We start from the raw sequence: 20015 nt of genomic DNA, 5'->3' as shown, positions 1-20015 counted from the left end.
TTATTAAGACTTATTCAGTTTTATTTACATGTATGTGTGTGTGCCTGCATGTGTTTGTGTACCATGTGTATGCAGTAGCCCATGGAGGCCAGAAGGGGGGCGTCAGATTCCCCCAAACTCGAATTACAGACATTTGTGAGCTGCCATATGGGTTGCTAGGAACCCCACTTGGGTCTTTTGCAAGAGAAACGAGCATCTTCAACCACTGGGCCATTTCTCTAGTTCCTTACCCATTTTATTCTTTTAGCTTTAGAATATGTATTCATTAATTTGTTTATATACACGTGACTGTGTGAACAATAGAGTATGTGTGTGCTAGTGCATGCGTGCATGCATGCACGCATGCGCACTTGCGTGCAGAGATCAGCAGAGGGCATCAGAGGTCAGCAGAGGGCATTAGTTATCCTCTCTATCACTCTCCACCTATTCCTTCAAGGCAGAATCTCTCCCTGAAATCAGAGGCCCACATTTTCTGTGAGCTCAGTGATCCTCCTGTCTCCGCACCCCGCAGAGCTGGCACTCCACGTGTGTATAGGAAATGCAGCTTGTTACACAGGGGCTGGGATCTGAACTCTAATTTTCATGATGTTGAAGCAAGCATTCTGAGCCCATGTCCTCATCCCAGCCCCCAGCCTATGTACTTCCATCTGCCCACCATCCACTCTCTGTGGGGCTAACAACATCCCAGCTTTCCCACGTGCCGAATACTTCACACCAGATGCTGGTGCTAACACAGGGTGGGAACCTTCAGCAGCAGAGCCTCACTGGAGGAGAAGGTCACCGGAGACAGCCTCTCTAAAGGTTGTACCTGACGACTGGTCTCCTCACACTCTGCTTCCCATGTAGCCTGTGAGCAGTCTTGGTCACATGACTGTGCCGCTCTACCCTGACACAGACCCAGAATCAACAGAGTCAATCTAGCCCGCCTAGACTGCAAGTCAACAGAGGTCCTTCCGCCCTGATATTTTCTCTAGGTTTTCCAGCAATGGAAAATCCAGATACATGGAGAAGGAAAGCCAGCTTCACTCCTTAGCGGCAAGAACAGGATTACAATGGGCCCATCTCTGTGGACTCCCTGCAGAAGCCTCAACAAATGTTATGAGCCAAGCCAGTCACCCACTGACCAGGAAAACCAGGAGGGTGAGACAGGATTTGTGAAGGTGTAACACCTTCCCAAGAAAGCTGGTGTGTAGCCAGATTCCAAGAGCCTGAGTCCTGCCTACTTCATCAGAACAGGACCCGGATCAAGCCATAACCAGAAAGCCCTCCCTGGAGTTCGGTTATGCAAACCAGCAACTGCCTCTCTAATGAAGTCAGCCGGAAGCTGGCTGCATCGACCAGATGAACTGATTGATAATGACTTGTTAGGAGTTGGGTGTCTTACCTCGGACCACCGTGCCTGGATAGAGGCAGCGGTATTGCTGGCTCCAGTAGGCAGCAATCCTGGTCCCCTGGGGCAAGAAGCGTGTAGAGGCCGGCCTCACGTCTATAATCTGGTGGAGTACAGGGCTGAGAGTCAGAAGGTGACCAGGAGCGAAGGCCCCTCCCTCCGGGCCGTGGGGTCACCGCTCCCCCTCCCACTCACCGCCTCCTGCAGCAGCTGCTCCAGGCAGTAGATGTGGGGACGGTTCCCACGCTCACCTTCCACCACCACGCGGTATCTGCAAGGCCAGGGCCAAATGTACAATGGGGCAGTGGCCAGGGAACCTACTTCCTTCCAGAGGTTGCGCTACCCTGGACAGAGCACTACCAGCTTGGCCACTTGGTCCGTGGGGATAGGCTTGGGGTATTTATTAACTTTTTTAAAAAATAGATTGAGTTCTCACCCTTCCCGTACCCAACTTTCTCGTTGATATAATTCAGGGGCCGGATGTCATGCCCAGTCAGACCTCCAGTTCCAAAGGAGAGCTACACACCTCACTAACCCACTTCCTGCTGGGTCCCAAAAGGCCTAGCTCCGCCCAGCAGAAGTTGGGGGTCTACTCTGATGCAACTCCCAACTACTGGCCTCAGTGACTCCCCAGAACCCCCTACACTGCTGCTCTCCCAGCTCAGCCTGCCCAGGTGGCCTCGCGGCAGAACCAAGTGTGGGCATCGGAGCTGAGCCAGAATACCCCACAGAAGGCACTCACATGTCCGGCGAGTGCACCGTCTGTACGTGGCCCGCGTACAGCAGCTTGTCGTCCATCGGGATCAGCACGCGCAGGCCATCCTTCAGCTCGTCCTTGTCAATGATGCAGGAGCGGGGGGCTGCAGAGGGATGGGCAGCGAAGCCAGGGAGCATCAGTGCATGTCTAGGGGAGACTTCCCCAGGCCTTCCCGATGACTCCACAGGCCCCTTCTAGGAAACAAGGGCTCTGGGGTGTCCAGGTAAAGCTGTAGGGCACGTGTGGTGTGGACATGGCTGTTCACTGTCCACACTGGGTCCCATGTGCACACGGGGTGGGGGGTGGGCAGCCCCTCTTCCCAGACTTTATAGACAACTAGGAAGGCCTCAGGTAAATGCCAAGCCAGAAATAGCAAACCCTTTCATCCCATAGATGAATACTCTTGAGGTTCCAGGCTGGGAAGTACCTAACAGATGTTGAGGGTTCCTTCCTTCAACACTATGTTCCTAGAATGGTGTTCTTTTTCTCCACCTGAGGCCCCACAGAGACGGTCCACCCCGAGTCTTAGCCCCTCCCTTTCTCTTCTCAATACACCTTATGCACCTGGCCCCTGTCAGTGGCAAACATGAAAAAGAGCCCAACTGGGGGCATCCCAATGGCACAAGAGACAGGAAGACTGAAGATGCATGGCCAGCCTGAGCTACACTGTAAGCTCAGGTTAGCTTAGGCAACTTAGTGAAATTCCACCTTGAAAAGTTAGAAAGAAGGCTGAGGGCAGAGCTCAGTGGTAGAGCCCCTGCCTAGAATCCCCCAGTGAGGGGCTGGGGTGTGGCTCAGTGGTAGAGCCCCTGCCTAGAATCCCCCAGTGAGGGGCTGGGGTGTGGCTCAGTGGCAGAGCACCTGCCTAGAATCCCTAGTGAGGGGCTGGGGTGTGACTCCACCACAGTCAACCTGCCTAGAATCCAAGAATAAGGGGCCCCCAAAAGCCAGTGGGCTGAGGATGTGGCTCAGCTGTGTGGAGTTCAAATAAATAAATAAATAAAAATCAGGCAGTTCTGGAGTCTCACAATGGAAGAAAATCCCACGTCCCCATCCCACAGGCTTCTACAAGACCCATGCTTCAAGGACAGAAGGAACATCACACACCCTTTAAGCTGGGCTTGAGAATGGCAGCATTGGGCAGCAGAAAAGAGACCGCTAGCTCTACACAGAGACAGGGGAGACCTCCTGGTTCTCAGTCACCCACATGGGGCTGCACCACTCTGGTCCTTGTCCAGCAGCACAGTGCTGTAGCTTGGACCACACATCATCACATGCCCTCAGCACGCCTGCTGGGCTCAGTGCTGTTGCCTAGACACAGATGTGAGGATGTGGCTGGCTGATCTGTCACCAGAATGACCACGATCCCAGCAGGTATAGCCTAGCTCTCCCAACCTGCTCCCCACAGTTTGCATCCATCATCACTCCTCCTAGCTCATCCTTGAAACACCTCCAAACCGTAGCCATCACACTCAAGTGTGTGGTCTCTCATACTCCTGGGACCCACCTCACAGACCCCCCCAGCATCAGCATCCATCCTTCCGCATCTGCTCAAACGACCCCACCCCCCACATTCCATCCATTCTCCCACTTAAACCCCATCATGCTCTAACTTGCCTCTGTTGTCCTCGTCCGCCCCCTCCCCACCGCCATGTTGTCCCAAAGGCAGCTGAGGCTCACTGCTAGCAGCTTCCGGCTTGTCTCCCTGTCTCCCGCACAGCCAGGTTTACAGTAAGACATACATCCTTAGTTGTGGAGACCTATGTCACTGAGACACTGCATGGGTCTCCTCTGCTTACCCCACCCCTCACTGTCCACACCACAGGCCAGCTCGGATGGAGCTGAGCCCCCCACCCCCTGCCTCAGAGCTTCAGCCTGGGCTGAACGCCCCACACTGCCAGGCAACCCCACCACCACCACTGCAGACTCTCAGGACACTCACCTGGGGTCAAAGGTCGCTCGGTGGCCCCACCTCGGGGCAAGTGCTCATCCTCAGAGAAGCTTGAGTCCTGGTTTGGTTCAAAGTCCTCCTCTGCTGCCATGGACTCCATCAGTTTGCTCACTGCACCCCCTTTTCCTCGGTTCTGGGGGAGAACACGCACAAGGATAAGTTTGCACAAGGCACGGGTCATCCTGCCGTTCTGGGAGCATTCCTCAGAAAGCCAGAGCCAGGGTCGGTTTGTGGAGGCAATGGGTATGAGCAGTGTGGCCCAAGCCTTGTGTACTCAGCACAGTACCTGGTACTCAGTGCTCAGTACCCTCTCCTCAGGCTATCACAGTGAACACCTTGGCCTCTATCTTAAGAGAAAACTGAGCTCTGGCCGTGTACAGCAAAACTGAGGGAAAGCTGGGACATGGTGATGGCACAGGGAGGAACGCTATGGCCTTCTGTCAACAGAGAAAAGTCTTAGAACCCCCCCGAGGGGAGCACTGCCGAGGGCCAGGTCTCAGGCTAGCAGTTTGGGTGCCCCTGGGTTCCCAATAAGATAGGAGGCTTGGTTGAGAACTGAGCCAGCACACAGAGGACATTCTGACTTGTTACAACCACCCCCAGCACGGGGGAGGACACACACACACAACAACGACAACAATGGATAAGGACACTGCGGGCTCACACCTGGAACTGAGCCCCGTCCAGCCTCAATTTACCTCCTTCTTCGCCTCCTTCCCTTTGGCCTTGGCCTTGCTCCGTCTGGCAGTCGCCAGGGGCCCTGTGTGAGGTGCCCTGGAGTCGGGCAGGGTGGGCACCCGGGCTGGTGGCAGTGTGGCTGCTGACCCAGCCTCTTTCCCTTTCTTCTTCTAGAGGGGAAAACAAAAGGGAGAGTTTGTCAGAGGGCATGGAGGCCAGGCTGCTCATGTGAGGGGGTGGGGGGGAGGCCAGGGTGCTCAGGTGAGGGGGTGGGGGGGAGACCAGGGTGCTCAGGTGTGGGGGGGATGGAGGCCAGGCTGCTCATGTGTGGGGGGGGATGGAGGCCAGGCTGCTCAGTGAGGAGGTGGGGGGGAGGCCAGGCTGCTCAGGTGAGGGGGGGCAGAGGCCAGGCTGCTCAGGTGAGGAGGTCGGGGGGAGGCCAGGCTGCTCAGGTGAGGGGGGGCAGAGGCCAGGCTGCTCAGGTGAGGAGGTGGGGGGGAGGCCAGGCTGCTCAGGTGGGGGGGATGGAGGCCAGGCTGCTCAGGTGGGGGGGGATGGAGGCCAGGCTGCTCATGTGAAGGGGGGCGGGGGCCAGGCTGCTCAGGTGTGGGGGGGATGGAGGCCAGGCTGCTCAGGTGTGGGGGGGGTGGAGGCCAGGCTGCTCAGGCGAGGGGGGGCAGGGTCCAGGCTGCTCATGTGAGGGGGGTGGGGGCCAGGCTGCTCAGGTGTGGGGGGGATGGAGGCCAGGCTGCTCAGGTGAGGGGGGGGCTGGGGGCCAGGCTGCTCAGATGGAGGGGCGGAGGCCAGGCTGCTCAGGTGTAGGGGAGATGGAGGCCAGGCTGCTCAGGTGAGGGGGGGCAGGGTCCAGGCTGCTCATGTGAGGGGGGTGGGGCCAGGCTGCTCAGGTGTGGGGGGGTGGAGGCCAGGCTGCTCAGGTGAGGGGGGGCTGGGGGCCAGGCTGCTCAGATGGGGGGGGCGGGGGTCAGGCTGCTCAGGTGAGGGGGTGCGGAGGTCAGGCTGCTCAGGTGAGGAGGTGGGGGGGAGGCCAGGCTGCTCAGGTGAGGAGGTGGGGGGGAGGCCAGGCTGCTCAGGTGAGGAAGTGGGGGGAGCCGTAGCTCCTGAAATGCATTAGGACGTCCAGGCCTCTCTTCTTCAGAGAAAGAAAATGACTGCTGTCTTTTCACCCGGGAGGCTGGGGTGGATGCTGTCTGACATCACTCGGGAGGCTGGGGTGGATGCTGTCTGACATCCTGGTCACCTTTCGCTCCGCTATGGAGTCAGCCTTCTTGAAACCCCAATAGCCTAGGCACCGACCCTGAGCTTTGTCTCTCAGTGAAGAGAGCCATCCTATGAAAGAGGTGCCAGGCGCTCAGCATCCTCCGTCGGTAGAATCCATCCTATGCTTATTGCAAATCCTTCCTCTAGGCCCTCATCCCAGCTCTGTTTTATCTGTCAATCGGACTCATTCACATCGCAAAGGTCACAGGTGCCTTGCTACTTTGCAAGGGAGGTTAGACGTCGCCATCCCGGTTGTTACTGTGACAACTGTCACATGGAAATGACATGCTTAAACGTGGGAGAGGAAACAGAGACGCCAGACTCCGGGAGTTCTGACCCAGACCTACCCAAGCAGTGCTGACTTGAGTTCATCCTTCACCTGGTGTGGACCTCTCCCCCACCAGCCCTGATGCCTGCAGGGTCCCTGCCAGAGGAGCGCCTCCCACAACAATGGCACCCTCATCATGCCACATCTGAGACAGAGCGGACACTCCTCTCTCCATGCAGTGTTCTCGATTCTCATCACCAACTACTATTCCTTTCTGAAGTTTTCTATACTTGTTGTATGTGTGTGTGCATGTGACTGTATGCGAGTGAGGACAACCTGCCAGAATCACTTCTCTCTTTTTCCACAACGTAGGTTCCAGGGGTTGAACTCAGGTATCAGTGCTCAGGCTTGGTAGCAACTGCCTTTACCCACTGAGCCATCCTGCCAGTCCTCACAATTAATCTCTATCATTACCATATAATTTATTGTACCAAGAGACAAATAAAAATAAAAAGTGCTAAAGTGTGAGAGCTTCTGCAATAATCCTCCTACTGGCAGTCGGTATGGCCTTACAGAACTTCCCAGAAAGCACACACAACCAGGTAACCACACAGAAACATCCACATACGAACTTTTTGTTTTCTTTGCTGGGGATGTTTCATAAACTCAGAGCCTTAAGCATGTTAGGAGGGAGCTTTACCATGTCTTAGCCATGTCTCCAGTGTCTCACTGGGGGATTCTAGGCAGGGGCTCTACCACTGAGCCACACCCCAGTCCCTCACTGGGGGATTGTAGGCAGGAGCTCTACCACCGAGCCATGCCCACTGTGCCTTACTGAGGAATCCTAAGTAAGTACTTCACAATGGAGCCTCCAGTCTTTAACCTTCTTAAAAACTGTGGCATAACACACATACCACCTGAGGTATAGGCAAACACTCTATATTTAGTTTTGTTCAACAGATTCACTAAAGTCCTTCGTGACATGTCCCCTCTGAGCACCACTGACATCTTACAGAGGCTCTGTTTTACTGAGAGCTGTCCAATGGCATGGAGGAACCAGGTTTATTTAATTACTCACTGAAATGCTATCCAAACCCAACAAGAGCAACAATGAAACCTTACCAATGAGTTCTAGCAGCCATATTCCTGGAAGGGTGCACGGCTTAGCTGCTGCCTAGCCACCTGTGGACGTGTGAGACTTCCCAGGACTCTGCAATGGAGGACCTCCTCCTGGGTATCTCATTATAGAAATCTAGGTACTCGGCCCTGCAGGTGCAGTGGGAACTGACCAATGCCGTTCAAATGGGGACATCCAAATAAAGAACTGGAAATAACCTAGGTGTCCAGCAAACCGTCACAGAAGGTGGCACCCACACGCTGACATTATAAATCTCTGCTGAAGGCCTGGAGTTAAACGCAACAGCTTAGGGGACCAGCACACTGAAACTTTGCTTCAGACCTCAAGACTACAACATGTATGCGGTAGTGGCAGAAGGAGCAGAAGTTCAAGGCCAGTCTGGGCTACAAGAGACCCTGTCTAAAAATCCGAACAAGAGCTGATGAGATGGTTCAGTAGGCAAACGGGCTTTTCCTGCAAGCCTGGTGGCCAGGGTTTTGATCGTCAGAACCCACAAATGGGTGAAAGGACAGAAAGGACTGCACAAAGTTGTTCTTTGGCCTCCACACATGTGCCATGGCACACACACACACACACACCAACCAAATAATCCAAGTGCTGGGGTTACATACAAGAGTCACCAAACCCAGAAACCTCTTCTTTATAAATTGATTGTGTTAGCTATTTTGTTATCGTTAACACAGGTTCTCAGTATTAATTTACATCTTTAACATAGTGTTCTTAGATGATGGGTGAACGGGAGGAGGAAACAAGGTCCTTCCTGACCATCAAACATGGTGGGCCCTTCCAAGGCAGACACCAAAGCCACAGGATGGAGACCAGGGGACCTGTGCTGAGCCCTTACCTTCCTGGGGTCCTTCCTGTCCTTCGCTCGGCCAGTGTCCTTGCGTGGGCTTGGGGCACCACCCTTGCCACAGCGGCTGGGCTTGGGTGTCGGTGCCGTGTTGCTGGGCGCCTGGACAGCGGCTGAGGCATCGTGCAAGAAGATGCGCTCGCTCCGGCGTCGAGTCCACAGGTCATCATCACTGGCCTCTGGCCCTGCCTCGAAGCCGGGTTCCTTGGGACCACGTATTTTCCGGGCTTTGCGTCCCTTTTCTGAGGCCAGCTTGGTTTTGTCTGGGCTGGTGGGACCGGAGGCCCGGGCGCCAGGTACAGGGGCAGCCATAGACTGGCCTGGCTCCCCAACTCCCTTCTTGGGCCTCAGCAGCCCAGCAGGTGGCTGCTTGGGAACCTTGACTTCACTCTCTGAGTCTGTGTATTCGAACTCTGTACCTGGACGTGGAAAGGAGGAGGCAGGAGCTGGTGGGTAGGGTCTCCATGAGCCTTCCCATTCATTTAGGCCCCACAGGTTCATCCCCACCAGTGGCACCCTCTCCTGTTATCAGGAGGTAAACTGAGGCTCAGAGAAAGACAAGGGCTCACCCGAGTCCCCTATCCCCTATCCCACTGCTGCTCCCAACCCCTAACCCAAGAGCACTGCTAAGATATGTAGGCCCACGGCCCACATGTGCCTCTACACTGTCTCTCAGAAAAGCCCCAAACCAGGCAGGTTGATGCAAGGGCTGCACAAGGAGGCAGTGGGGAAAGCCCCAAGCTCGAGGCCCATCTTCCTCCCCCTGACAGAGCCCCTTCCTGCTCTCAGGGTCCTAAATCAGTCAGGCCCACTCTCTGTTGGGAGGCTCCTGAGTGGTCCCGTCCCCCATCTTCAGGTGGCTCAACATTTCCCTACACAATAGAGACCCTCTTCCTTATGCCCTAGCTGAGACGCTGTTCCCTCAGCCCAAGGCATAACGACCTTGAACTGGGAAACACAGTTAAGCTACGACCCACCCGATCCTCCAGGGTGCTCCCTCTCTGTTCACAGTCCCTCTGACTCCATTCTTCTAGCTTCTCCATCTGTACTGTGGCCTGTGTCAGCCTGCTCTGGCCTAAAAATAGCTGAGTTCTCTTGGGGTCTCTCCTGTCCCCAAACCTCAAATACAGAGCTAGCCCCCAGGAGCAGCATTCGGGGGCTCAGTTGGTGGCACGTCCCTTTGAAACAAAGGCTAAAATAAAGGGTATGTCTATCATCCCACAAACCAGATAGCCTGCCGGGTTGACAATCTCCCTGGTTGACAATCCCCTGTCCTCCAGCAGAGGAGCTGAGGGCCCAACCCCAGCTCTACTGACTCCCAGTCTGCTCACAGGGACCCCCATGGGAGGCACAGCTCGATCAGAGGCAGCCACAGTGGCAGGGATGGGGTGGGAGGCGGCCCTTGAGAAGTCCCTTCAAAGCTTAAAGAGCTTGTTAATTAACTTGTTAATAAGCTTCTCCCTGATGAAATGCACAGGGAAGCAGCGGGAGGTGGAGGCAGGGGTGCATTCCCGTACAAGACAGCGAGCGTTCAGGCCATAGAGCTCAGGCATTGTGAGCTTTGGGGGCTCTGGAGTGTGGCACAGCAGTCAAGAGTTTCTAGCCTAAATAGGTTTTTGATCCTACTGCACGTACTGGCTTTGTGGGAGCCTAGGCAGTTTGGATGCTCACCTTACTAGACCTGGATGGAAGTGGGTGGTCCTTGGATTTCCCACAGGGCAGGAAAACCTGATTGCTCTTAGGTCTGATGAGGGAGGGGGACTTGATCGGGGGAGGGGGAGGGAAATGGGAGGTGGTGGCGGGGAGGAGGCAGAAATCTTTAATAAATAAATAAGAAAAAAAGAAAAAAAAGAGTTTCTAGCCTATAGCCAGGCAATGGTGGAGCACGTCTTTAATCCTAGTACTTGGGAGGTAGAGGCAGGCAGGTGTCTGAGATCGAGGCCAGCCTGGTCTACAGAGTGAGTTCCAGGACAGCCAGGGCTACAGAGAAACCCTTTCTTCAACAACAGAAAAACAAACAAACAAACAAACAAACAACAGAGTTGCTAGCCTAACAAGCCCGAAGTCCTGGGTTCTGTCCCCAGCACAGCATAAAACCTGCCTGGTGACACAGGTTCATAATCTCAGCTTTTGGGAGGCAAAGGCAGGAGTTCAAGGTCATCCTCAGTGCATGGCCCCTTGTGGAAAAACTAGAACACCAGAGAAAGTGCTCTTGGGAGGAAAGCATGCAGCTACAGGGGTCAGACCTCGGCCTTGCTCCCCCTACTCAGGAATTCAGGGCGAGGTGGAAGCATGGTGGAAGAACTGCGTGCCAACGAAATGAATCCTGACCTCAGACATCAGGAAAGAGAGACCTAAAGAACTAGCAGAGGAGAGGCCATTCCACACTGCGCCTAGCCGCACCTGAGAACGAGCCCCACAGCCAACTACCCACAGAACAGACTCAGAGCAGCTCGGGTCAGCAGAAACTTCCCTGGAGGCCAGGGAGAGGGTTCGGTCTTGAGAGCCCAAGGACTTGAGTCCAATTCCCAGCGCCTATGTAAGAAAGCCAGGTGTGATAGTGACTTGTGACCCAAGAGCTGGGGGTGCAGAGACATGGGCTCCGGCCTAGCCTCCTTAGGGAGTGAGTGCCAGGCAGTGAGAGATGCTGCCTCAGAAAACTGCGGAATGAAACTGAAGGTTAGGGCTGGAGAGATGGCTCAGTGGTTAAGAGCATTGCCTGCTCTTCCAAAGGTCCTGAGTTCAATTCCCAGCAAACACATGGTGGTTCACAACCATTTGTAATGAGGTCTGGTGCCCTCTTCTGCCCTGCAGGCATACAAGCGAACAGAATAATGTATACCTAATAAATAAATGAATATTTAAAAAAAAAAAAGAAACTGAAGGTTACCGTCCAGCCTCCATATGCCACACGCATGCACGTGTGTGAACGCACTCACACACACACACACACACACACACACAACTTGAACAAAGACTAGAAAGACCAAGTAAGTCCTGTTAAATCTCCATTTACTGAAAGAAGAGAAATACTCACTTAGGAAAAATAAAGAAGCTCTCGCTCTGACCAACTCCTCCTCCATAATGCTCACACACAAACCCACAAGACACAAAGAACCTGACCCTAAGATGAAGCTAACATGGGCTGACCAACGAACTCTCCGATGCCGCCACGGCAGCTATGCATCATAAGCCTGCAACCTGAGCATCCAGGAGGCTGGGTTAGGAAGAGCGAAAATTTCAGGCCAGCCTGGGCTACAGAGTAAGAGCAAAAAAACCCAATCCATATCCCTCCCCTTCCACCTCTGTCTCAAGTAGCCTTCTTCAGCGTCAAACCCAGTGTGTCAGGATGACCTTGAACTTCTGACCCACCTCCCTCCGTCTCTAGAGCACTGTGCACCATCACACCTAGTTTACGTGTGGATGACATTCAGAGACCTGTGCACACTAAACAGTCTACCAACCGAGCAAATCCCCAGCCCCAAAATCAGTTTTCAATGCATGGAAATTTCACTAAAGAAATGAGACCATCAAAGAAACTGTTAACTGAAAACTGCAGAACTGGAAATAAGGGTTCACGGAAGAGACCCAGAGCTATAGGACCTGATCGAGACAAGCCCTTCTAGGTCAGCTCCGCTGTGGTCACCTGGGAAGAGTTCCTAAGGAGGGACTGTCTGAATCAGGCTGGCTTGTGGGCATGTCTGTGGGTATCCTCTTTATTATATTAACTGAGGTAAGAAGATCCAGCCCACTGTGGGTGGCGTCATCCCCTAGGCTGAGCAACAAAGCTCATGCATTCGTTTTTCTCTCTGCTCTTAACTGTGGCTGAAAATGTGCTCAGCTCTGTGATGTCCCTGCCACCCTGACTGTCCTGCTTTGAAGACTGTAAACTATAATTGCGAGCCAAAATAAACTCTTTTTTTCCCTCTTAAATTGTCTTTTATCAGTAAGATAGTTCAGCGAGCTCAGTAAGATAGCTCGGCGGGTTAAGGCCCTTGTTGCACAAGCTTAGCCAACATAGCTTGATCCCCAGGACACAGGCAAAGGTAGGAGAAAACTGAACCTATAAAGTTGTCCTCTGACCTCCACATGCATGCACACACACACACACACAATAATAACTAAAAAGAAACAAACAGCTGAAAAGATGACTCAGGTTATAGGCATGTACAACTATTGCAAGTTCAGTTCCCAGCACCCATATGGGAGGCTCCTAACCACCAGCTCCTGCCCTCTGTGTGCACCTGCACTCAAGTGCACATTTTCTCTCTCTCTCTCTCTCTCTCTCTCTCTCTCTCTCTCTCTCTCTCACACACAAACACACATAGTTAAAAAAAAATAAATCTTTGCCGGGCGATGGTGGCGCACGCCTTTAATCCCAGCACTTGGGAGGCAGAGGCAGGCGGATCTCTGTGAGTTTGAGACCAGCCTGGTCTACAAGAGCTAGTTCCAGGACAGGCTCCAAAACCACAGAGAAACCCTGTCTCGAAAAACCAAAAAAAAAAAAAAAGGCTAAACAAAGTTCCCAAATCACTGAGCAATTCAAGTATAGAAGAATTAAAACATTTCCTCATGCCTACAAAAACAAAGAGGAAAAAAAAACCCACCTGCATGCAGACATTTAAAGCAGCAATAACTATAAAAGCCTAAAAATGGAAACCACTCAAATAGGCATCAACTAAGGAGTGGATGTGGTACAGAGATGAGCCATGTGGCTTATAAATTGATGACGTCCTAGCAACTGTTACCACGCAGACAAACTTCAAAAACACTCTGGTGAATGAAAGGTGCCAAGCACACAAGGCTATGTATTTATTACAGGGCCTCATTGCTCTGCAGTGTCAGAAACAGGAATCCATAGGATGGGAAGAAGTAGCTGCTTAGAAAGAACGAGAGGATTTGTTTGTTGGGAGGGAGGAGGGGAGGGAAGGAGAGAGGGAGGGAGGCGGGTGTGCGCACGGCACAGGATAGAGATCAGAAGACAACTTCGGTTCTCCCGTTCCATCACATGCGCTGGGACACACATGACCATATGTACACATCACCTACACAACGATACATTTTTAAAAATTAAAGAAAGAACACCAGGGGGCTGGAGAGATGGCTCAGCAGCTAAGAGTTGGCTCACTGGCTGTTCTTCCAGAGGTCCTGAGTTCAATTCCCAGCAATCACATGGTGGCTCACAACCATCTGTAATGAGATCTGGTGCCCTCTTCTGGCCTGCAGGTGTACATGCAGCTAACACCAGAATGACTATGTAATATCAGATAAAAGGGTATTTTAGAACAAGACATCTTCCCGGAGGGAGAAAGGAATACTTGGTAAGAATGATGATCAAGAAGGTAACAAAATAATCAAGATCATGTATGCACTCAGTAAAAGTGCTACAAATGTGTAAAGCAAAACCTGACAGAATTAAAAGAGGCAAAAGCGAATTCTGCACATTATAGTTGGAGATGTTAGCCCCATTCTCTAGCAGAATGGTGGAGAGAGCACATCTGAACTGCACAGAATCCCACCGGCGTGACTAACAGCTAATAGACTATCAGTACATATTATGTGTTTACTTCCTAGGAGCACCACAGAGCTTCAGATTCATTTTCTTTCCGTTGAAATGATAGAATGTGCTTTCCAACTAGAATGGAATCCAAGCAGAGATCCACAAGAAGGCCAAGCAGCGACCCTCAGATGTCTGGAGATGACTTTCTGAGTCATCACTGGATCAGGGTAAAAATCCTAAGAGAAATTTAGAATGATCCCTGACTACTGAGAAGCCCCAAAGCATCAGCCTGTGTGAGAGGCAACGGAATGGGAGGTTTTATAGCTTTGAACAATGTTTCTACTGGAAAAGAGCAAGGTCTCAAATCGACCACCCAAGCGTCTACCCTGCAAAACAGGAACTGGCTGCAGATGACTGACCTGCCCAAAGGAAAAAGCAGGAAGCAAAGAACAGAAATCAATGAACCCGGGCTGGTGCGATACATCAGCAAGTAAGGAAACCTGCCCTCAGGCCTGATGAGCTGAACCCGAGCCCCTGGAATCCACACTGTGGAGAGAACCAGCTCCCGAAAGCTGTCCTCTGACAGCAGGTCCATACACACATGTATACAAAACAAAGAAGGGGGATTCATGCAACAGGTAAGTTCTATGCAGGCTGATCAAGGGGTGTATTGGCACTAAAAGAAGATAAATTACTACAGACTCTATGGCATTAAAAGTATGGGGAAGGAGAAGGGGCAGTGGCTGGAGAGATGGTTCTGTGCTTAAGAGCGCAGGCTGCTCTTCCAGAGGACCTGGGTTTGGTTCTCAGCTCCCACGTGGTGGCTCACAATCATCTGTGACTCCATCTATCTCCGTGGAAGCTGATACTTTCTTCTTCCCTAAGTGTAAACCAACATACACTTGGGCGAAAGACCCATATACATGTAACGGGCTGGGAAGAGGGTCCAGCAGTTAAGAGTGCTCACTGCTCCTTCAGAGGAGTCTTATTCTCCATTCACATTAGCGTCCATGATAAGAAGCGGTCTAGTGGTCTAGTAACAGTCTGGATGTATCACTGAGTAGGTATTGAGAAACTTGTGCCTCCGAAGTCATTCAGGAGTCAGCTGCCCTGAGGGAAACCTTTGTTACTATTTTCCGGTGATGATGTGACCCAACAGGCGACTCTACAAGACTAAAGTATCTTGCGCTATCTTCGCTGGTGGCTCAGCACCATGCACGGCTGGCTGGATAGAGAAAGGCCTGCGCGTAGCTGCCCTAACATGAACGTTTCCTTCTGAGGAACTCTGGACGTAGGACACCACAAATGGAATAGGAGGAGAGGTGAGCTCCGCCGTCTGGTTCAGAGGATGTCACGCCAGCACCAGGTGACCTCCATAGATTATCTATTAAAACACCCGAAGGCCCCAAGCTGAAGAAACGGAAGATTCAGGCTCAGGATACTTTGGTACAATTTCGAGAAGGATTGATACCCAGAGGCAAGACCTGAGCAGATCACATGCCAGGAAAATGGAGGAGGGGTTGAAGAAGCCTGAACAAACAACTAGAGGCCAAGATGACTCAACAGAAAAAGGTGCCTGCTACCAAGCCTGACGACCTGAGTTCAGTTCCCAGGACCTGACCTCAGCGCTGTCTGCTATGCCACGCATGCACCCAGATACATACGAGCAAAGTAGATAAAAGTAAAACTCTAAAAGATGTTTTTTGTTTTTTTTTTTTTTTTGGTTTTTCGAGACAGGGTTTCTCTGTGGTTTTGGAGCCTGTCCTGGAACTAGCTCTTGTAGACCAGGCTGGTCTCGAACTCACAGAGATCCGCCTGCCTCTGCCTCCCAAGTGCTGGGATTAAAGGCGTGTGCCACCACCGCCCGGCTAAAAGATGTTTTAATTAATGGAGTGGTGGTAGATATGACCAAGATACACTGTTTTGATTCGTGTACAACTGCTGAAGAATAAACAATCATTTACTGAAACAAATGATAATGGTTTGAAGTATATGCTGAAATCCCTAACACTCAGAGAACAAGACAGGCACAGCAAAGGTGAAAGTCTCAGAAAGGCAGGGCAATAGGTGGGGAGTCTTAGGGGCGAAGAAAGGTGCTGTGGGCAGGAGAATTGGGGGATGACTTGGGAAAAAAACCCCAGAGAGCTTCTCTGCCTCTTCCAGAAAGGCCTCACACCAACTCCACTCGAGACAGGGACTCAGACTCATGCCTACTCCTTGGTCCCCACTCGAGACAGGGACTTGGACTCACGCCTACTCCACGGCCCCCACTAGAGACAGGGACTTGGACTCACGCCTACTCCATGGCCCCCACTCGAGACAGGGACTCATATATTCTAGGCTGGCCTCCAACTTGCTGTGTTGAACTCCTGACCATTCTCCTGCCTCCCACGTGCTGGGATTATGGGCGTGCACCATCCTATCTGGTTTAACGATGCTGGGGGCACATCAGGGACACAGGGCCTGGACTCAGGGATATGACGGAAGTGAGGTGGGGTCAGACTGAGCTTCCGGCCCCAATTCATGCCATGCCCTCAACCCACTAAAGCAGCCTGCCAACCCTGACTCCTCCAGCTCCTAGCTTCAGGAGGCCATCAAGGCCACCCCCCGCCCTGCTTGCTGGACTCACAGAACTTCTCCAGTGACCTGTACCCCTCTGTCACTCTTTCTCTCCCTAGAGGTCGCTAGCCTAGAGTGGCCTCTCCTGAGCTCCTGGAGACCCACAAGATACCAGCATCTTTAAGGACAACATGGGGGTGAAGAAAGCTGTTCCTTTGACCATGGTAACCCCTCCTAGAAGGTAAAAGCCCAAGAGGGTAGCAACCCCATTCTGTTCAGGTAAGGCCCTCCGCTCCCCCCCCCCCCCCCACTGAGCCTCAGTCTCTCTGTCTTTGTGAGAGGTCCACAGAACCCGTCTCACAGCCAGCGACACTCACCCATTAAGCTCTGCCGTTCCTCCTTCTTGCGGGCCTTCTGCTCGGCTTCCAGCTGCACCACAGACAGGGGTGGCCCCACAATAGGGCTGGGGAGGGCGCTGGCCGCAAAGCGAGCCAGCAGCCCCAGTCCACTCTCCTCCAGGCCTGGCGACAGGGCATGATCCCCGGCACCCAGCCTATAGCTACCAAGGGTTTCCTCTTCGTCTTCTTCCTCCTCCTCCAGCTCCTCATCCTCATCCTCTTCTGAGCTGTCATCTGGTGTGCAGAAAACAAGGAACAAATCAAGGTCCTGACCTGGGTGCAAGCTGCCCCCACCTCCTCCCACCACCCACCCTGGCTCCAGTCTCTGTCCTCACCAAGGGTCGCTGGGGGAGGGTCCAGAACCAGCCCACAGTCCCACCCATGGCCCAGGGCCACACAGGAGTAGCCTGGGCAGCCTGGGGAAGGGAGAGGGGAGGCTCTGGGTGTCAGGATGGGCTTCTGGGAGGGCAGCACCAACATGCACCTGTGCTGTGGGCAGGGGACAGACACACAGACGGACAAAAACAGGAGACAGCGCTCGTCACAGTCCACACACGCGCACACACGCCCCGACATAGACATGGAGGCTGAGGAAGGAAAGAGGAAAGAACAGAGAGGCAGAGGAAGGGAGAAGCAGAGAGAGGGCTGGGCTCAGCTGGGGGAATCTAGACAAGGGGCCTATAGCATTTTTGGACAGGAAGAGGTTGGGGGAGGTGGGGAGGGCTGTTGACAGAAACCAGAATTTTCTCTCTCCTTCCCTGGAGTCTAGGGGACCCTCGTAGCTTAGTCCTTAAACAAAGCTAGAATATAGCACCCCCACGCTAGGGAGCCTCTCTGAGCCTGAGATAACCCTCCAGCCCACCAGCCTGGTTAAGAGGGTCCACACAGGATCCCATGTGGCATGGCCTGGTGTGGTGGCACATGCCTGTGGTCCAAACACTGAGGCTGAGGCAGAATTGTGAGTTCAAGGCAAGCCTGGGCAACACAGCGAGACCCAGTTTTAAAAAGAAAAAGAAACAGTGTCAGGATCTGGACTTCGAATGTCTGGGGGCAGGCAGACCAGCCCACTCAGAAATAGGGAGGTGAGCTTTACCCCCTCACTGCAAGGCCAAGCCCTCAGGCAGCAGTGCAGGCTAAAGATGTCCAATCCAGGTCTTACCCATGTCTCTGCTGGGTAACAGGACAACTTCACCTAGCAACTGGCCCTGCTGGCTCAAGGGCTGGCATCCCCCGCTAGGCTGGCAGTGGGGCTGACGGGAAAACAGTGCAACCGTCAGCGCTACTCCAGACAAGCAACCACATTCTCCACCCCAAAGTGAGGACACCTAAGGTACAGACTGGCTTATGATCTTCCAAGGGAAATGGCACCAAGGAGCAGGTGGCACCAGGTGTGAATGCCTCAAGGGCTTGTGCGCTGGGGCCCACATATCAAGACACACACCCTAGATGTGAGGGTTGGACACAGTCGTCACACACTGCTTTTCCTGCTAAGGTCCACACCACCGCTTTGTTAGATGAACTAGCGGCTGCAGATGGTACCAGGACTGCCAGAGGGTAGAGGCCTGGCCTTCTTGTCTACGGCAGAGAATCCTAGTTTCTGCCAGGCCAGCCAGCTTGGGAGGGGAGGTGGGACTCGCTAAAGGAGGGTCTGCATAGGGGCTGGATAGAGGGAGGCAGAGAAAGAGAGAGAGAGAGAGCGCGCGAGCGAGAGAAGTTGGTTAAGAGGGTGCGAGGTGGGAGGTGTTCCCAGAGTGATGGATGAAGCAGGCTGGGGAAGCCAGCGGGGCAGGCAGGGGCAGGCAGGCAGTGCGCACTTGCGATCAATCACATTGCGACGTCACATGGTTCTGTCTCCGCCCCAGTGGGCCACAGCGGCAAAGCAGGCTAAAGTGTAGGCAGACTTTTTCAGCAGCGCCTGGGTAACCCCCACATCAGGCCTCCCTGGAGTTGGCCAATTTGGGTAGGGTGGGCAAGGGATGGGGAGGGTGACTGGCTGGGATGGGAACTGGGAATTTCCCCTTTTCCAAAAACTTCCCCTCTGTCCTGGCTGCTCAGCTGTGGAGACTGGAAGTCCAGAACATTCTTCCCAGGAATCTCAGGCAGTAGGCATCACCATTGGGGAGGCGAGTTTGAGTCCCTGCTCTGGGGTTTCTGGGAGCCACAGTCAGATCCCAGAAAGCCAGGAGCAGGCTGGTCTCAGCATTCTGATGCTGCAGAACATTTCAGAAGGCAGAGGCCCAGAATGGGTGCTTTTTTTTCCCCAAGAGGGAAACTGGATTATCCTGAGGTCTCCTGTGGGCCTCACAAGTGGGGTGCCTGCCAAGACTTAGGCGGTGTCTAGTCTGACTGGGCCAGCGTCTATGAGGACAGGGAAAGCTGAGAGACCTTGAAGGGACACGGGGTGTCAAGAACTTCTGGACCTTTCTATACTGGATCCACAGAGCTTGCTAGGGCAGAGGGGGAGAGAAATCCCAACAAAAATTCTCAAGGGAACAAAGGAGGAAAAGCAAAAACTTTAATGTCAATATATGTAATTTTTTTTACTATCCTGGCTCAGGGCAAGGGGTTGGGTTCTTGACTTCCCAAAACCTGATCAAGGCCAAAGCGAAGTGCTGCTGCCAGACCCGGTGGGGGCAGACCCCGAGGAGGGGGGATAAACAGAGAAGAGAAAAGGAAAACGATTTTTGCCTACCTACGGAGCAACGAGCCAGGCTCGGACTCAAACTCAGTAACCCGCTACGCCGTCTGCCCTACTCCCAGCCTTCGCTTTGCGTCCAAGTGCAGCGTGAGAGCAAATGCGAGAGACCGAAACAGACACTCAAAGCATCATGGGTAGGGGTCAAGGGTTGGAGGGATGGTCAAGCTGCTGGGAGGAGAAAAGCAGACATACGAGAAAAGCCACGCCAATTAAGTGTTTAGTACCGAAGGGGCAGGAAGGCCCTAGTACCCAAACAGTCCTTTCTGGGCAGACCTCACCAGCTGGGTTTGCCTTGCATGGTAGGGGCAATCTGGGGAGCCCTCACCCCTCCAAATCCTGCCTGGGCTCTGGTCCCTTGATGCTGTCTAGGAGGACTGGGGATGCCTGCTTCTGTGTGGGCTGTGGTGGAGCAGGAGGAGCTCAAAAACTTTGGGGCTGGGACCCTGAGGTACCCACCCCAAGTCATGGGGAGGGAAGAAGGGGCCAACCAGTCTCATCTGCAGAAGGCCAGGGTGAGGGGGGCTCTGACAGGAGACAGGTGACCTGT

General features: G+C 53.3%; 1 protein-coding gene across 8 annotated transcripts in view; it reads right to left on the bottom strand.

Annotated features, from left to right (window-relative positions):
• Tnrc18 (trinucleotide repeat containing 18) overlaps positions 1–20015 on the bottom strand; it is a 110003-nt gene that overhangs the window by 12513 nt on the left and 77475 nt on the right. For all 8 annotated transcript variants that reach the window (XM_057765983.1, XM_057765985.1, XM_057765984.1 and 5 more), the window contains 7 exons: positions 16750–17004; positions 8305–8732; positions 4797–4946; positions 4090–4231; positions 2133–2250; positions 1586–1661; positions 1385–1493 (listed from right to left, as the gene is read on the bottom strand). In XM_057765983.1, coding sequence (XP_057621966.1) covers positions 1385–1493; positions 1586–1661; positions 2133–2250; positions 4090–4231; positions 4797–4946; positions 8305–8732; positions 16750–17004 — 1278 coding nt within the window. The remainder of the gene's footprint in view (positions 1–1384; positions 1494–1585; positions 1662–2132; positions 2251–4089; positions 4232–4796; positions 4947–8304; positions 8733–16749; positions 17005–20015) is intronic.

The sequence above is a fragment of the Chionomys nivalis genome, chromosome 3 (assembly GCF_950005125.1).
Source record: "Chionomys nivalis chromosome 3, mChiNiv1.1, whole genome shotgun sequence".
Classification (NCBI taxonomy): domain Eukaryota; kingdom Metazoa; phylum Chordata; class Mammalia; order Rodentia; family Cricetidae; genus Chionomys; species Chionomys nivalis.
This window is presented reverse-complemented; position numbering and strand designations above follow the sequence as displayed.